General features: G+C 42.4%; 1 protein-coding gene across 1 annotated transcript; it reads right to left on the reverse strand.

Annotated features, from left to right (window-relative positions):
- Positions 1-86: 86 nt before the first annotated feature.
- On the reverse strand, positions 87-15,633 carry CAV1 (caveolin 1). Its single transcript, XM_026033230.1, has 3 exons — positions 15,579-15,633; positions 14,671-14,835; positions 87-624 (listed from the first exon to the last, which is right to left on the reverse strand). The coding sequence occupies exons 1-3, from the start codon at positions 15,606-15,608 to the stop codon at positions 283-285; spliced, it is 537 nt and encodes a 178-aa protein (XP_025889015.1). The 5' UTR covers positions 15,609-15,633; the 3' UTR covers positions 87-282.
- Positions 15,634-17,855: the final 2,222 nt, after the last annotated feature.

Genomic DNA, 17,855 nt, shown 5'->3' on the forward strand with positions numbered 1-17,855 from the left:
GATATGCAACCGGTAAGGAAGAATAGCAATTCAAGGTTAGTTTGAAAGGTAGGTTTAAGGGAAAAAAAAAAAAAAAAAAAAAGAAAAAGAAAAAAAGAATAAGTAGTCCAGTAGGAATAAAGAGTAGAAAAGGACACTGAGCAAGTGATTGTTTTGGGCCAGTCTATCCACCACCGGTTGCTGCATGTTGCTTTGGAAAACTTGAAACTGGCACCAAGAAACTCCAAACGAAACTAAATACCCAATCCCGCTTTAGGCTGATGACTCTCCTTGAAAGGTCCCTCAAATCTCTTTCCGTACTGTGGCTCGGATGCTGCTGAACATTTTGCCTATGGCCTCAAAAAGCGGGTCGCAGAACGTGTGGATGCAGATAGAATAGACACGGCTAATGCACTGGATCTCAATCAGGTAGCTCCTTATGCAAGGCACCACTGCCCAGATGTGCAGGAATGACAAAATGGCAAAGTAGATGCCCCAGATGAGAGCCATGGGAATGCCAAAGATTGCCGACAGTAAGCGATAAAACCAGTATTTTGTAACAGTGAAGGTGGTGAAACTGGCCTTCCAAATCCCATCAAAGCTGTGTGTTCCCTCTGGCTCAGCAATCACATCTTCAAAATCAATCTGCAGCAAAGAAGAGCACAAAATCAGGTCAAGTGGACACTCAGCAAGTGCAGCTTCCAGAATCCCCTCTCTTGGAAAGCAATGGTTCCCTGCAACCAAATGCTAAATCTAGTACTTCCTACATCCCAAAGTGATGGTCATTCTTGCATGTTGTCTAAGATATCAATCAGTCTTATCATTTTCTAGCGACTATCAGGAAACTCAGATAATTAGTTCAGAATTAGTCATCTTATGTTAGATAGAGATGAACTCACAGATATATATATATTTCCTCCTTCTTAGAGACTTAAGGGTATGGAATGACCCCGAAGTCTACTTAAAGGGAAGGCCAGGTGAACAAGGTCATCATATGTTTCTTGTCTTAACCTTTTCAGATCTTTCCAAATGGAATAGAAGTAGTCACTTCTGCCCCATCTCCAACATACATCAATAAAACAAGTTCCATTTATCTGGGTTTTCCCATCCTTTCTTGTATACAGGTGGTGGATTTTGACAGTGAATAAATGCTGAGGTAGCTACTTAAAAATGTACTTTGAATCAGGCATAAAGAGTTTTAAGCGGTCTGAAAAACAATATACAGGATTTTCTTCTGCATAAAATAGAGCTTCTCTTCAGTCAAAGGATTAGGGATCTCTTCCGCAGTGCTGAACATAAGGAAGCTCTTTATAGTAAAGTCATTTTGTCCCAACCTATCCTGTTTACGTGATAACATTCTGTTCATGAAAGACATGGACAGACTAACATAGTAATATTTAGAAGAAACATACTCTTTCACATATTTCATAGTTTTGACTATTATTCATAGCTCAYCCAAAACATCACCTAAGGAAGCAGTACATTCCAACATGCATATTTTAGTGATCTCTGTTGGAATACTGAGCTATTCAGGAAGCTTAATTGTCATAACATTTCTATTAGAAAATTAACAGAATAGTCAGGATTTTTCAACTCCATGTCCAGCAACCATGTGTTTGATGTAATCCACAACACAGGATATTTAATTTAGTCAGCGCAACAAAATTGTATAGGTACTGCATTCGATAGGAAGAAGAATGTCACAATACGTAAGAATAGTATTCTTCTGTAAAAAAACAGAACAAAACAAAAAGTAAATGACTGTGTAAGATAGATAGGAAAAAAAAAATATTCCTGGGACTTGATCTCAAAGTCTGATTATACTGCTGCCATAAGTGAAGATGTACAGGAGCAGGCTAAACATGATATGGGCCAAAACCTTCAAAAACCAAAGCAATAGTATCTTAGCATGCCGGAAGGAGCAGAGCTGTAAGAGCAATACATTTACATTTCTTTTCATCTAAAATATACATCAGAATGGGAAGATTTCCTCTGTTTCCTGCTGAGTCTCCAATCAACTCCAAATAAGTTACCAGTTTTGCAACAAGAGAAAAAAAATGCTAGAAACCATTGTAGTTTGCAGTTTTCTTTACAAAAAAAAAGATGATTCCAAAACAACAATGTATAATCTATTGGATTGTTTCCTTGTAGAAGTTGGTAGCCTTTCTTCATTTGAATTGTTCAGCATTTTCCTACCAATTTTAGTAAATCTAAGTCTTCCTTCAGAAGTTCCAGGCATTTAATTATACCAGTGACTAAATCTGCTTGACTAAAATTATTAAAAATTCTTGTGAGTAAATTTTTGAATCATTTGGGATATCAAATATCTTGAATATGCAACATCAAACAGTCTTAACATATTATTGGGCCTAAAGAGCTCTGCCTAAATATGGTCAATATTTCTCTCTAGGCAACACATAAAGCAAACTATGAACCTTTTCTTCACTATCGTCTATCCTCTAGTGATCCAGAAATGATTTAAGGTTCTTTTGGAAATATTAAATCATCCTCACACCTAAAATAGCATTTGTGTGGAAATTCTTTTGTTGAAAACTTGTGTTAAAATCAACGTCAAAATTTGCATTGGTTGGATACGCAAGGGACACAGCACAGCTCTATGCACCTGTCTGTAGAGACGTGTAGTGCTGGAAATCTATCTGGAATTGCTGAAATTGAAGMGCATAATAGCTACAAAATGAGAAAATGAAAAGATAGTTTGAATCACAGTTCTCTTTCCCAATAATTTCGTATGGATGAAATAACTTCTGCTTTCATGGGTCATATTCATGAATTTTTGTTAGAAATCTTAGAAAATAATTTCACTGAAATCAGTGTATAAACACAGTATATAAAGCACATTTTATATCTACACTCAAAATCACCACTGAATAAAGGCAGGAAATTGGAAATTATTTGGGCTCTGTAATCTCAGCAAGTAAAACAATGCAGATCTTGCGGGAATAATTCTAATTCTGGGAAAGGCATCACAGGCAATAATATACTTTGTGTCCCTTATATATTTTGTGCTACTTATAAGTGACACAAGAATAGTTTTATGAAGTAAAATATCTATAAAATAATAATTTGTCATTAAAAGTTAGCTGCATTCTAGCAAGAAAATTTGCTGCACGTACTTTGATCTTGATTACCAAATGAAACAATCAGAAGTGGATTTTAGAATTGCATCATAGGGTGAAAAGATTGGGATGTATATACGGGGAAGTGAGTAACATGTCCATGATGACATCACCGGTACAGCCRGTTTGTGCACACGACCATCATGGAGCAGTTAAGTACATGGAGGGTCATGCCTGAAGTTGTGGCAGAGTCTCTCTATTTCAACTATCTATCTGATAAGCAAAGTATTAAATCTTTCTAAAAGGGCAATAACATTGAGTTCCATCAGCCTTTTAATGCCTATATCTTTAATTTGCTCTCTGGGATGTATTTTTATCAGCAAAGAATATTTATGGCATGGAGAAAGAAACCATGGTTTAATACAATGTTTATGCACCGTTTAAAATAAACAGTAAAACTGCCTGTAATTTGACATTTGCTTTTAAAATAGTTCATTATAATGAATGTTTTACTGAAGGATGGAAGCTGGTAATCTCATTGGTTTCAAGCTCAATAAGCAAACCTTCTGAGATGATCATTTTCTGAAACCGTCAGTCTCCTGTCCTGCACTCCAGGACGCGTACAGATTAACGTTGTGGAGCTGACAGAAGAATCAGGCCATGTAGCATTTCCAKATGGGCACCAAGGGATGATGCTGATGCCAGAACATCACATCTTTTGCTGGGTTTTCTCAGCTCATATGAAACATTTGAGTCTTAAAAGCACTCAGGAATCAGCCTGCCTGCAAGGTGGTAATGGATGCATATTCAGGCTTCCGACAACTGGCAAGAGGTTCCTTCCTGGAGTAACTTTAGCAGCTCAGGGAGTGTTGACACCAGTCACACATAACCTGAATAGATGGTGTTGCAGGAGCAGTAATTGGTGTCTCACAACTATATCATCTCTATTTAGTTATTACTCAGGCTCCATTTTCCACYKTGCTTCACTTGGAATAGAGAGGGATACTAAACTGTACTGGTGAGTAAAAAGGTTGATAAAAATAAAAGAAAAWAAAAGRTAAAGTCTGATAACACTAAGAACYCTTAGATTAATGCAATGTGAAAAGGAATCTGTGAACTGCCTAAAAACCATAATAATGTTATAAAATTACATACATGAAAAGTATGTATGTATAAATMCAGCTACAATTGAAATGCTAACACTTGAGGTGCAAAGAACTTGTGTAAACAGGGCTCTTCCAATTCTTGGCTGCTACCAGATCACATATTAATCCCACTAGCTAGGAAATGCTCTATTTATTTCATAGCGCAGGCAGTACAGATAAGTTCTTACACTGCAGGAACTGAGATATCACCCAGATTCTTCCGGCACTGAACCACTCCCATAAAAGATCCTGTTTTTAACTCACAGGGCTGCACAGGCTGCAGCAGCAGAAATAGATCACTGAATGCATTTTATCTTGCAAAAGTGTTATTTATGTCATTCAGATTACTCACCTCCATTTCTGTTCTATCATTTTCCTCTGTTTTTTAATTCAGTAGCACTCAATGTGGTGAGTGTCATCAGATTGATAACAGGAGTCCAAATGAACTAAGTCATGTAAAAATAGGAACAATAGAAGAGACAGAAGTGGCCAGAAACATGACCTAGGAAAGAAGGACACTCTGCAGCTCTCCACTAATTTGTAGAAAGGAACCTAACTGGCTCACAAGAATAAGATACCTTTATTTGAGGTATTTTATTCAACTGCACTTTTTGCCAAAGCATCAAGCATATGTAAATCTGTGAACAACTCTGTTTTATCTGCATGAAGGCATGCTTAGGCTATACATAAGTCTTGTTCTGCAAATTACAGGTTGAGTGTGTAGCTTGATCTAGAGTTGTCAGGGTGTGCTGTGAAATAATCACGAGTTACTTGCCAAGCTCATGAAAATACAGGCACATTCACTTGTGAAAAGGACACAAGTAAAGGAAATCTGTTTTGACCACTGAAGGATGCTAATAACTCACTATAGCCTTCTGATTCAGCCAAAGCTATTAAACATTATCAACTTCTGTTCCATGCCTACAATACACTTCCTGACTTCAACTATTCTTTGTTTCCTACTATTCAGTTTTGTAAACCCGATTTTTACATTGCTTGAAGCTTTTGTCTGGTTCTGCTAGAGAAGTACGGCAGCTTCTTTTGCTCTGYGTGTGTTTATTAAACTTTAGTAAAGAAATTAAGGACCTGTTGTGGTTCTAAAAGATGTATTTACAAGAAAGGGAAATGGTATGAAGGATGTCTTATTTTTCAAAGTCTGTTTAAAGAAATTCCGACTAATTGAAAAAGCTTAAGAGTGTGAAGTTATTGTTTTTTAAAATAAACAGTTGACTCATGAATACATGCTTTATACATGAGAATAGTTGACCCTGGCATTTTATTCTCTGTGTAGCACAATCTGGCACACTAGTAAGGTGCCTTAAATTCCAACTGCAATTTGCCTATTAACAGTTATGTTGCCCTTTGAAGAAGTGTGTTCTTTGAGGAATTACCTCAGAAAAAAATAATCAAAATCACCACATTTTATGGCAATTTTGACCTAATTAAATTCTAAGGAGTATAACTGCAATAATTCAAATCTTTGTGTGTGGTGTCTATGTCTTATTATTGTGCTCAAAACACACAGCTTGCACCAGCAGACACTAACACTGCTCTATTTAGGGGGATCCGGACAGTTGCTGAACATGCCTGTTTTCTGAATATCTTCAATATCTTGGAGAGGGTCACTCTAAAGCTGCTTGGGTCCTCACAGAACCTCAGTATCTCTTGTGGTTGATCACTAACGTCTCCAGTCAGGTAGACTTTTGACATATGCACATAGCCTGAAAAATGTGAACTATMTCACCAAAGTGGGATCACTGTGCTTAAATATTCTGCCTGGTTAGGGCTATAGGCAAGTCAGATTGYAAGCCAGGCCTTTGGTGAAAAATTTACACGCACGAATATATGTGTATTCAAGAAAGACCCATGGGATAGTTTTCTTTACATTTTTTAACACCAAATATGGAGACTGTCTTTATTGCTAACCTTGTGCTGTGCTAAAACAGCCTTTTCCATTACACCAAGACTGTAAGTATAATGCTGTTTCCCTAGATTATGTTGTGCCCCTATAAAACTAGTAACAAATCAAGGTAGAGCAGAAACAGATAAAATGTTTTTTTCTGTTGCAATAAATTTACTTTGTGGAAGACCCATGGCACTCTGCTTCCTTTCAAAAACAAACAAAAACCAAACCAAACCATAACAAAAACTCAACTGAAGCAAATGTTTAAATGATCATAAAATATCATACTGTCCTGTGTCATGAGTCACATTTTTGAGGTGTTCATTCAGGAGAAATGTAGCTGCAAGCTTTGGGGAAGACTGTTATAACAAAAAAAAAAAAAAAAATAGAAAAGATGTGAGCATAAGACATTTTGTTTTGTACTTCCACCCACCATTTGGAAGCTAAAAATGGCCAGTTACAGTGCTCAGAGAATAAAGGCACCACAGTAAATGCAGTTAACCACGTTTTTAGATTAGTGGTATCAACTTAACTCACCCTTTAAAATTTCATGCTTACATACCTACTAGTTACTCTTTTCCAGACCACTCCCACAGTTTATCAGATAACAATAAATAGCATATTAGGTAGTTTCTACTGCATCAGAGGGAAAAAGCATGGGAGATACTAAGGTTGTAGGGGTAGAGCAGTCTCTTCCTAGAGAGAAGCTCCTAGACATCGGGTGATTTCACTTTTTGAAGGCGTAGGATGCAGCACTTTGCAGAATTTCACATTTACAAGAAGAGGAGGCTGCTCTGCTGTCCCTACTACAGAGGGAACATCCAGCACAGTCCWTCCTTCTGCCTGAGCATGCAGTTATACCTTGGAGAAGATAAAGAGCAAAAGCCATAGTTTTTAAGAGWAAACATTAGGTGCTGCCAGATGTGCTACAAAGGCAAAACTCTGGTGCCTTCAGAGTATTTACATGAGCCTCAGGCTGCAGCATGGATGATTACCAACTACRTAGCCCCAGCAGCCCCAGAGATGGCATGAGCTCCATCAGAAGACAGGAGCCCCAGGAGCCTCCCTRCATCGGACCTAGCAAACTTAGATGCTGTCTGACAACCTTGAACTCAGGCTTCAGAGCATACTGCTCTCACTGGGACTCCAGATTAGCAGGCACAAGACTCATTTCTTCGAACAAAGAAAGAAACACCATGACCACAAATGGCTAGAACCATGTAAATGCAGAAAAAAATGTCAATTGAATAAATCTAAGGCAAACAGAATCCTAAACAAGCAAGCAGAAGGGTTCCACTCCAGTTATTTGTTCAAACTGACCAATTAATTTGAATTACATTCCATTTTGCCATGTCTATTTTCCATAATATTTCAGAAAAAGAGCTTTTTGCTGGCAGATCTCTTCATGGAAATAGTGARTCTTTACTGAGTACTAATGAGTATGCCAAAAAGCAAACAATGCTTTAATAAATAAGAGCATTTCTGCTGGAAAACAGAGTTGAAGGACTATACTCATCTAGCCCGAGAGGAAAAAACATGTCCAGGCAAGAATGACCATTACTACATAAATAGCAAATATTCATATGGATCGTGAACAATTTCCAATAATGTCATAACTTGGAAGAAGATCATGATTGCAGATCATCATTTCACCAGCTAAAAATCAGTGAAAATAGTCAAAAAATAATTCATTAGCAATTACCAAGAAAACAACATCTCACTTCCTCACCATGTTGAGTTACTGATTCCATCCCAGAGAAGTCCTAATCAGATGGACARTTTCATTCAAGTCTGCAGAACTACTCATGTGAGAAAAATGCTATCGATGCCAACAGGTCAGTGCTGCAGCAGCAGGGCTTACTCCAGAGATCTCTTYCTGAAGCATTTGCCTGACCTATCTCAATTGAGTGCAGCAGAAGGAATAAATAACAGCTTGAAGGAGACAGCTGCTCTGCTCTGAAACAGAGCTAAACTTCCTGTGCAGGTGGGAACACCGTATCAGTCAGTTYCCTTGGAAAATACATGGATGCTGTCAGAGCAAGCATTCGGACAGAAAACAAAGTGGCTGTTTTCCTACCCAGTGGCGGGGCAGCTGGGATGTCACTACACTTTTCCCAAAGTGGAGCTCCTATTAAGCATTTTTTTTGGTTTGTTTCATGTTCCATCTCATGTTTGATATAGCTGTTTTAGCAAGGAATGAGACAAGTGTACATATCTGTATGTTTAAAGATGCATATGCATCAACTCCAACACCGGGGTGAAATTTTGACCATGTAGATACTAATGGAAATCTTTTTATTGATTCCAGTGGGGTCTGGAGTTAATCCAGAAACCTAACTAAACTAAAATAAATGGATTTTGTTAAACAGATTTTTAGATTACTATGTTGACTTTTAATAGGTTTCTCAGACTTAAGAATCCTTATGATATAAATGTTCCCATGAACTCTCTCGAGCTCTGATTCCAGTAGAAGACTCTAGCATTTATGCTTCTAAATGCTCCAGTAGGATTTAGACTTAATCTCTATCATCTCTGTTCATGTCACAGAAGTGTCTACTTGCACAGGTTATATACAGACACTTTCTTAACTAAAACATCACAACCAAACCCTCTATTCATGAGATGTAGATGGATTTTTTAGTAAGGAAATAAACTACTATTGTCAGCCTTAAGTATCACTTTTTATCAGCCTTAAGTGTCACTTTCTAGAGCTTGTTCTAGATTCACCTCCCACTAAATTTAGGCACCAATGGGAAAATGAGGGAAAGTGATGTTAGGCTCTTTAGATGGTAAATGCATAGAAAGACATAATTTTGAGAGAGATGTAGATCTAAAATTCAGTTTCTCTCTAACATTTGCAAGCAAGATCAAGGAGAGGAGACTTAACTAGTTACAATACACACAGATACATTCCTGCTAATTGCTGCAATCATTTGCAGTAAATCTGTGCAACTTAAATATGCATGCCCCCTCTGCTCCTTTACAAAAAAGAAAAGATCTCTGCATTTCTTGTGTCAAAACGTTGTCTTTCCAACGGTAGATCTCAAACTACTGATCCTGCAATATGAGATAGATACCACTTTCTAATATTTTGCAAAATAAAAACAAGGTGTCGCAACTCTACAGTTGTAGTCTTGTCATAAACTGCACTGGAAGAAGCATGTATGAACTTGGACTTTACAGAAGGATAGGAGACTTTGAGGTCCACAGGAGATATTGACCTGATCTTGAGGGAAAACTGAATGTGCTTTTTAAAATATTTATTTGGATTCTGAGAAAGGATTTCAAAGGCAGCAGAGGAAGTGATGTAATTAACCTAGGAGGTTTCTTGAGAGCTTTCTGGGACTCCACGCCAAAATTCAGCACACAGGAGTTTGGACAGGGAATGTGATCCTTTCACCTTAAGCTGTGATGGCATCTTCTCACTTCTTATCTGAGAAGTTGAATTTATCAGTTCCTATTTCTTTGAAAACAAAGTATATTTCCAGATAAGGAAAAGGTTACAGAGAAAACTTGTCCTTGTTCAGCTCTGCTCAACACTGAAATCTGCAGCATAACTCTTTAGCAGAGGGAAATTATCCTTAGTTTAGAACTGTTTTCCTCTTTATTTTTCTGGAGATCAAGACTTTTATGAGACTATATGAGTTCATCTGTATTTGTTTCTTTCTGGTGCTTACAATAGACCAAAGATCAAATTCTCATTGGGGACTTCATGGGCAGACCACTCTACCATAAGCATTTCCTCATTCTCAATCATTTTTATCAGTTAAAGAGATCCCATGTGGAACAGAAGACAGTATTTGCATCCATAAATTGGCTAAGCATTCTGAAATTAATTGAAACTGTTCTCAAGATTTTCTGAAGTATAATGTATTCTGTTAAAGTATAAATTTCAACAAAAACTAAAAATAGTTATCTTCTCTGAATCTGAGATAGTGTCCAATAAATTTTAACAAAAGGAACATCCATGTTGAATAGTTGGCTCTATCCCTCTGGCCATTAAATGAACATTTTCCTATGGAGTTATGAGTCATGTTCATCTTGCAAGAAGGCGATGCATAAGGCTTTAATAATACCACAAGCAGAATTTTCAAGAAAGAAGCTTACTATTACTATYTGCAGTCCTTGAGAATGTCCAAAACATCATGTCTAGCAAAAAGGTATCCAGAAATTTCTAAGTCCTGTGAAAGAAAACTATTTTTCAGAAGTTGAAGGCCTTACTCAGTTCTGCTATTGTGCAACTTTCCTAACAACTCCAGCTTTTAACCTCTGAATCCTAGACTAGCTGCAGAAGAACAACTTGAATCAGACTTGGGTTGCATGTTAATATGACATGATGTTTAAGAATCAGTTCAAATGTAGTTGTGTAAAAGTAAGATGTTATGCCTAGGCCAAATGTAGGGTCAATGGAGAAGGAGATGCAGTCTTGATGTGTGGAGAAGGAAAGTGCTCTGTTTGATTGCCTGTCTGTGCACTTACTGTGCTCAGCACAATAATGACAGCTCATAACCATGAAGGATTAAATACATTTGCAATTTTTTTTAAGTGGTGGAAATTGTAAAGTGTTTTAAATATAGCTTAAAATGACTGTGTAGTACTGTTTTCCCTAACAGCATTATGTTGTTTGTCAACATCTGACTAAAAATTCCAGACTTTTCATTGCAGTAAGCTGAATTGCCTTTAACAGCATTGCTGGTAAGTGGCAGGCGTGAACACTTAACTGTTTAAAAGTTGGTACAAAAGCTCAGCATTGTTATATGTGTAGCCAAATACTGGCATTTTTTTTTTCCTGGGAGAAAAGGACTCTTACWCAACAAAGAGTAGAGAGACATCACTTGTTTAAGACAAAATAATATTTATGTTCTGGATGGTACAACAGGCTTTCTCTCTAGTATACTGCTGCAGATGACAGTTACAATCTGTGGATGTGACTGCATGTTTGGGGCTCCCTAGTCCTAAGGCAGTRGGTTATGCAGGACAGGCTGCATGGTCCATCCCTATCCCATGGAAGGACCAAGTAAGCACCAAGAAGCACAAGCCAGCTATGAGTTGAAGGAAAATTGKCTCTCTCCTCCTCTATTTCTTCCCAATCCAGCAAACTTTGTACAGACACAGATGCTCTGAGATTCCAAAGAGCTGGACAACTGTAGTTTAGCTGTAATCTGGAAAACACAAWCACTGTTTGGGGAAATACAAAAAGCAAAGGCAGGGATTTCTGGAGGAGAAGGAAGATGACTTCAAGCGCCTTCAAATGAATCCTGAGTCATCAGGGACTAGATGACCGATAAGAGAAAAAGACTTGTGTCTTGTCAGACATAACTGAAAATTGTGGAAGAGAAGAATCTGCCAGTGAAAGTACATATGAACTAGACAGAACTGAAAGGTGAAATATATATATACATATATATATACATGTATCCAAGTGAGTACTGGAAGGCCCTCCCTGGTGCACAGAAGCTGTTTCTCTCTTGATAATTTCTCTTTTTGCCTCCTATTTGCCTAGCCAGCCTTCCCACTGCCTTGAGTAAYGGCATCACTCTGCCGTGCTCTCATCCTCAAGAGGTGACATGTGAGGGCAGTGGCATGAGGAAGAGACTCCTTCTTTTCCGTTCCTTGCTGAAGAAATTAGAGCAGGAAGGAAATTCTAGCAATTTTGCTAGATCCTGCTTCCTCCTGTGCAGCACCGTCAGCTTTGCTGTCTGTGTATCTCAGCTTTCATCCTTTAGGTACAGTAAGTCTTCATTTCCATCCTTCTCCAAAAAGAAATCCAATTATTTGTCCCGCTTTCCTGGAAACCGCACAGGACTTAACTTCCACTTGGTGGATCATCTGAAGATGAAATGTAAGCAAAGTCAAGCTCACCGCTAACTCTGACGTAAAGCTGCTCTGCCTGTCCAGTTTCACTAAAGGATCTGGATCAGGTGCCTCTCCCTGGCCTGGCTTGCTGCCTGCACCATTTTATCCCCTGCGGAGGAAGCCGGGCAGATGCTTTGCACTGCACATCAAGGGAACATGTCTCCTGATGCTCACAAGCAAGGGTTATTTTTAAAATGTGCTATGGGAAGTATTTGAATGCAGACAACACTGAGGCCTTTTAGAGAGCTGCTTACCGAGCAGATTCCTCGTTCTCTGCCTAATAATCTCTGTTTCATGGTTGACTGACTTGTCCCCAGCTTCCATGCTATTGTGTCTCCTAGCCAAGTGGCAAGAAATGAGGCAAATGCGGACTAAAAGGTGGAAAAATCTAAAAAAAATCCAGAAAAACACTCTCTAAACAAGCTGGGCTAAACCTGAACTCTCCGCTGGCTTTAAAACTACTCTGATTTTTTTTCTTTTCTTTTTAATTTTCTTTTTAATTTTTGCTATGTCTTTCAATGCCATGTCTTTGTTGAGATTGAGGATCCTTAGTGCTATACAAGAATATTTTTAACACTCTGCTCTGTAGAAATCACAACTGAAGCAAGAATGGCAGAAGCGGGGCACAGGCAGCTAAGAAATAACAGAATCTGTAATTTCTTTGGTCCAATTGGAGTTTGTCCACAAGGAGCAGAATTTATGGCTACTTCTAATAGGACAAACTTGAAAACAGGATCCAGTCGAACTATGCTAAAATTCCTTTCTAGACATTTCAGACTGGACCTATCTGTGGAATACTTGTACATGCTTATGAAAATCAAAATAATCTTTTTTGTTCTGGAAACAAGAMAGAAAAATGTACTTTTGCAATGCTCACATTTGTAACATATGCWGAATATGTTACAACGCAAAATGGATCCAGCCTGGTAAAGATCACATTGCTTTTGATACATTTCTGTGTCTTGACCAGAAACTCCCTTGCTGATACAGAGGCGTAACTGGTACTTGGGTCATTTGCTGCATTTCAATGAATGCATTTGTTGGTCCATGATTATTTTGAAGGCACAAACTGAGTAGCTTGTTTTTTTCCGTCCCTATAGCTCTTAYTTTGCCCCTGTGGGAGACAGAGAGGGCAGGGCAGGCTGTGCACATTTTKATCTCCTTTTAGCCTGTTAGGAGTTTTTTCCAGCAGCGCTGTCCTTCTTTCCCAGCAGGATCTTTCTTTCTCTCATTAAATTTGTGGATACCCAGATTCCAACTTGCTTGGGGGCTATGACTCATCCTCAGAAGGTTTGGTTGCTTTGGGGACTTCTACTGTTGCTGCATGCAACAAGCCATGGTGCAGTCTCATTTCTCAGCTCTTGCGTTCCCTGCCTAATCAGCTGCTCCTCCAAGGCTAAAATTAAAAAAAAAAAAAAAAAAAAAAAAAAAGAATTGCTCTGTCCTTTTAAAAATCAGCCATTTTAACAGAAGTTTTGTACTTTTGAAGTACTTTTTCCGAAAGTACGTGAACATTGCTCTTTTTCCTTCTAGATCTCAAGCTGGTGATGGCTTCTTAAAGAGCCAACGCTGTGCAATAACACTGAGGGATGATGCAACAGGATGGTTAGATACATTCAGCACCTTCTCTATGTGTTGAAGTCAGTGGGATCTGAGGGTACTTGAGACATTATTATATTGTTTGCAGATAGTGTAAATCATCTTTCTGACATACATTCAGGGACCAAGGTCAATCTTTTTACCCTCTGTAAAGAATAAAACTTCCATTTTGGGAAGGCCTTTGGGTCTTCCTGACCAAGGGACTGGGTGAATTAGGACTGTGCTGTCCTGGACCCAAACTAAGTCAGTTGGTGGTTTAGTTTCTCAATGAGACTGGGTAACTCCTGTTTTTCCTAGGGTCAGATAGGCCTGGGTGACAGCATCCCTCGACTTCACATACATACTGTAAAATCCTCTGCCAAAGGGAAAAAAAAGTTGGTTTATGATTTTCTGATCGAAGTGACTCTAAGAAAATATCTCCACTGACCCAGATTTGTCGAAACATTCTAGCTCTGGATTAAAAACACAGTCAAAAAATCCAGGCAAGAGTGCAGTCAGCTTTTGCTTAACCCATTAACCCATTTCCTTTCATCACTTCCAACGGGAAGGGAAAACACCAGGGAAAAAAAAAAAAAGAAAAGAAAAAAGAAAAAAAAAAGAAAAGAAATGCAAGCTATGGCCAGCACGTCTGATTTCGCACCCACATGGAGAGCGATCTGTGCCAGGTCCTACAGGTCGTGCAGGACGGCGCTGCGCAGCGCGGGCGGGTGTCCCCTCCCTGTCAGCCTCCGTGCGCGCCCGAGGGAAGGAAAATCCCTCTGCCAGGCGTTGCGTAAGGGAGCGCAGCTCCTTCCCGCTGTCCCGGGCCGCGGCGGGGCCGAGCGGAGCGGCCGCGGGTCCCTGCGCGCCCGCGGGCGGCGCGGCGGGAGCGCCCAGCGCGCATCTCGCCGTGCTCACTTTTCCGGAAAAATAAAAAGAAAATAAGGAAAAAAGATCGAGCGCCCCCGCATCGTGCAGCAGGTGGAGGGAGGCGGCTCTAGAGCTGCTGTCCCCTGGAAGTGTCCGCAAGCGCCGTGTCGCTGCCTGGGCAGGACGGGCGGCAGCTGCCAAGCGAGTGGCATTCCCCCCCGTGCCCGTGGCCGTGCCCGTGGCCGCCACGCTTGCGCCTCACCTTGACCACGTCGTCGTTGAGGTGCTTGGGGTCGCGGTTGACCAGGTCGATCTCCTTGGTGTGCACGTCGTGCACCGCCTTCTCGCTCAGCTCATCGGCCATCATCTTGTTGTTGGGCTTGTAGATGTTGCCCTGCTCCCTGACGGGCGCCGCGTACAGAAAGCCCTGCGGAGAGGCGCGGGAGGGAGGCAGGGCCGCCGAGGCGGGGCGGGCGGCGGGGGCGGCCGCGGCTCCCGCGGCGCTGCGCGCCCGCGCCTCTCGCCGCCGCTATTTAAACGCCGCGGGGGCCGCCCCGCTCCCCCCGCGCCACCGGCCCCGGCGCGGCCGCCCGCGCCCGCTCCCGCCGCCAGGCGTCCCGGGAGAGCGCGCCCCGGCACCGGCCCCAGCACCGGCCCCGGCCCCGGCCCGGGTTCCGACCCCAGCACCGGCCCCGGCTCCGACCCCGGCCCCTGCTCCTGCTCCGACCCCGGCCCCGCGCACCTCACTGGGCTCCGGGGCTGGCGGGGAGCGGGCGGCTGCGGCCGCTCACCCCGAGCAGCGCCCTCGCTATAGCGCCCGCCACGGCGCCCTCGCCCGCCGCGCTCTCGCCTKGCTGCCCTCCCCACAGCGCCCTCACCGCGGTCCCTCGCCCTGCTGCCCTGACCCTACTGAGCCCATGGCATCGCCCCCGCCATCCCGCCCTCGCCGCGGCTGCAGCCCTGGCCCTCGGGGACGCGGGTGTCCCCTGTCCCGCCGCAGCCGCCTCCCGCTTCCCTCCGCGCGRCTCCCGCAAGGGCGCTGCCCTCGGGGCGGGAGGCAGCAGCGAGGCGGCCTCGACGGCGCCCCCCGGGCCGCGGCTCCCGCTCGGCTCGGAGGGGCCGCGGCAGGTCCGCGGCGCCCCGCGGGACGGCGGCGTGAGGCGGCCCTACCTCCGAGTCCACGTATTTGGTCCCGGACATGCTGGCCCGGCTCGGCGGCGGTTCTGCCTCGGGTTTTTCTCTGCGCTATAATTTAAATGAGCGAAGGAAGGAAGCCCCGCGCTGTGGAGCAGCTAGCCAGGGGGAGGTAGCTACGCGGGCGAGCGCTGGCCGCCGGCCAGGGGCTGTTCCTCTCCGCGCTTGCCTTGCTTGACAGCGGCGGCAGGAGCAGGCATCGCCCCGGGGCTGCGCGCGGGAAACGCTGCAGCGCCCGCAACCCTCCCGCAACCCGCCCGCGGCCCCGATCCCGGCCCCGACCCGATCCCGACCCKGACCCGTCCCGGCCCCCGACCCTGATCCGGTCCCGGTCCCGCTGCAGCCCCCGCGCTGAGGGCGGCGAAGCCGAGGGGAGCAAAGGGCCAAGTGAGGAGATGGAAAACTTCAGTGGTGTTGCAGGAGTGAGGATTTTTTTTYCCCCCCCTCTCCCGCCCGCTTGACAATAGTTTGCAAATAGCCACCAGCGCCCCGGGAACGACTGTGGAAACTTGGACATCCTTGGGTTGAAGAGAAAGTGACTTTCCTGAATGGTTCATTTCCAAGCTATGCAAATGTTTAACAGTCCTGCAGTTCGGCTGTACAGTGTGTTTTTTTCCGGGGAGGACACTGACCCATGCACGTCTGTCATGCAGCTCAGCCACTGGGACTTGGCTTTGGCAGAGCTGTGGTGACACAGTGACACTTGTCCATGCTCTGTTCTGCAGGTCCTCTACAAGTGCCCATGCGTRTGCTGGTGTAACAGCTCTCAGGTTCCATCACTGGGTTCAAGATGCTTCAGATTAAGACTACAGTGGCACCACACCTGTATTTTTTTGATGTTTGAAATCATCAGTCTTTTGGTAGGAGATCAGCTTATCAATGTAAGGTTTGTCACAGTAACTAATGTAAGATTTGTCACACTAGCAGAAAAATAAAGTGAGATTAGTGTTATGTCATTTTTCTTGCTGCATCAAATTGCAGCAAACTTTCACACTGTGCTATATTTGGCTCTGGCAGCTCAGCAGAGAAATGATCTCAAAAGGGCTGTTTTAACTAAGATGGAAGCAGGCTACAGAAAATAAAAGCACCTGTTAGAAATGCAGTCCACATGGACACCTATTRGTGATATGGTCATCAGTTAGCAGTGAACTTTAAGGGCTCATGTTGCTCATAAAATTTAAAATAAATAATTTTGAGATGGATACTTTCCAACTTTCCAACTTTCCAAGTTGCTTGGAATTTTTAAAAGTAACTTTATTGATGCAATAATTTGCTTAAGACATTGTTWAAATATCTTCTGTTTTCCAAACTTTTCAGCGTGTGCATAAAGTCAAATGGATGGACTGAGGGACATAATCTCAGAGAAAAAAATCAACCCATCTGAAGAAAGCCACATCTTTGTTTTACAGGGAAGTTTTTTAAGTAGCCATTTTTCTGCATGGACTTCAGAAGATCTTGATCCATCATTCCATATCATTTTGTACCTCAAAGATGACCAACTTAAGGGACATACTTTTCAGCTCAAAATGCTACACTTGGARAAGTTTCTGAGGAACTGCAACCTCCTTCAAAAAATGTATCACACAACTCTAGTGCAACTTTGCAGCTAGAGGAACACTGGAAGCTGGTAGAATTTGTAACCTCTATGAGAAGAATCCCAGAATAAGCCACTTTCCAGCTGAAAYGATCTGTTGCATCTGTTGAAACATAGAAGTGCTTATTTGGGCTGGAATACTATGAAGACATCCTATATAAAAACTACATAGGTACTAACAGCTTTTGGAGGTGTGAGAATTATATCTACAGAGAGAGAAACTGTAGCCTGTTGCTACCTGGCCCGTTGTATGAGAAATGAACCCAAACTCCCTTCTCATTGAGCATGTCTTTATTTGACAGGGGTGGCGAGATCATGTTCCTTCCTTCTCACAGCCTCTAGGAACTGATGATTTCCTTTCAAATGGGGAAACACATGTTTGTCAAGAGCTTGATGGTTAGAACATTGCTCTTGCATGTAAGAGAGCTGAGATTATTTCTGCCTTCCAAGGAGTGCTAGTGCACTGGGACTCACCCTGGGAAAACTGCTCATCTGCACCAAGGGTATTTTCAGGGCATTCTTTCCTCTGTTTGAGGAACCCTTTTTGGGTTCTGATGGGGCTTAGATGCAAGTTCGGGACCAAGTTACTCAAATAAGGGCAGTTCTASGCATGACCAAAAATAAAACTGTAGGTACTGAGGGAACATTTAGGGAAAGGG

Source organism: Nothoprocta perdicaria, unplaced genomic scaffold (genome assembly GCF_003342845.1).
Source record: "Nothoprocta perdicaria isolate Ctin4 unplaced genomic scaffold, notPer1 scaffold_125, whole genome shotgun sequence".
In the NCBI taxonomy this organism is placed as follows: domain Eukaryota; kingdom Metazoa; phylum Chordata; class Aves; order Tinamiformes; family Tinamidae; genus Nothoprocta; species Nothoprocta perdicaria.

Bases quoted from the DNA above. Each gene is read 5' to 3' on its own strand.
- CAV1 (XM_026033230.1), bottom strand. From the start codon at position 15,608: ATGTCCGGGACCAAATACGTGGACTCGGAG. The intron at 14,836-15,578 runs GTAGGGCCGCCT...GCCTCTCCGCAG, and splicing joins CCAAATACGTGGACTCGGAG to GGCTTTCTGTACGCGGCGCC. The intron at 625-14,670 runs GTGAGGCGCAAG...TCTTTGCTGCAG, and splicing joins TCAACGACGACGTGGTCAAG to ATTGATTTTGAAGATGTGAT.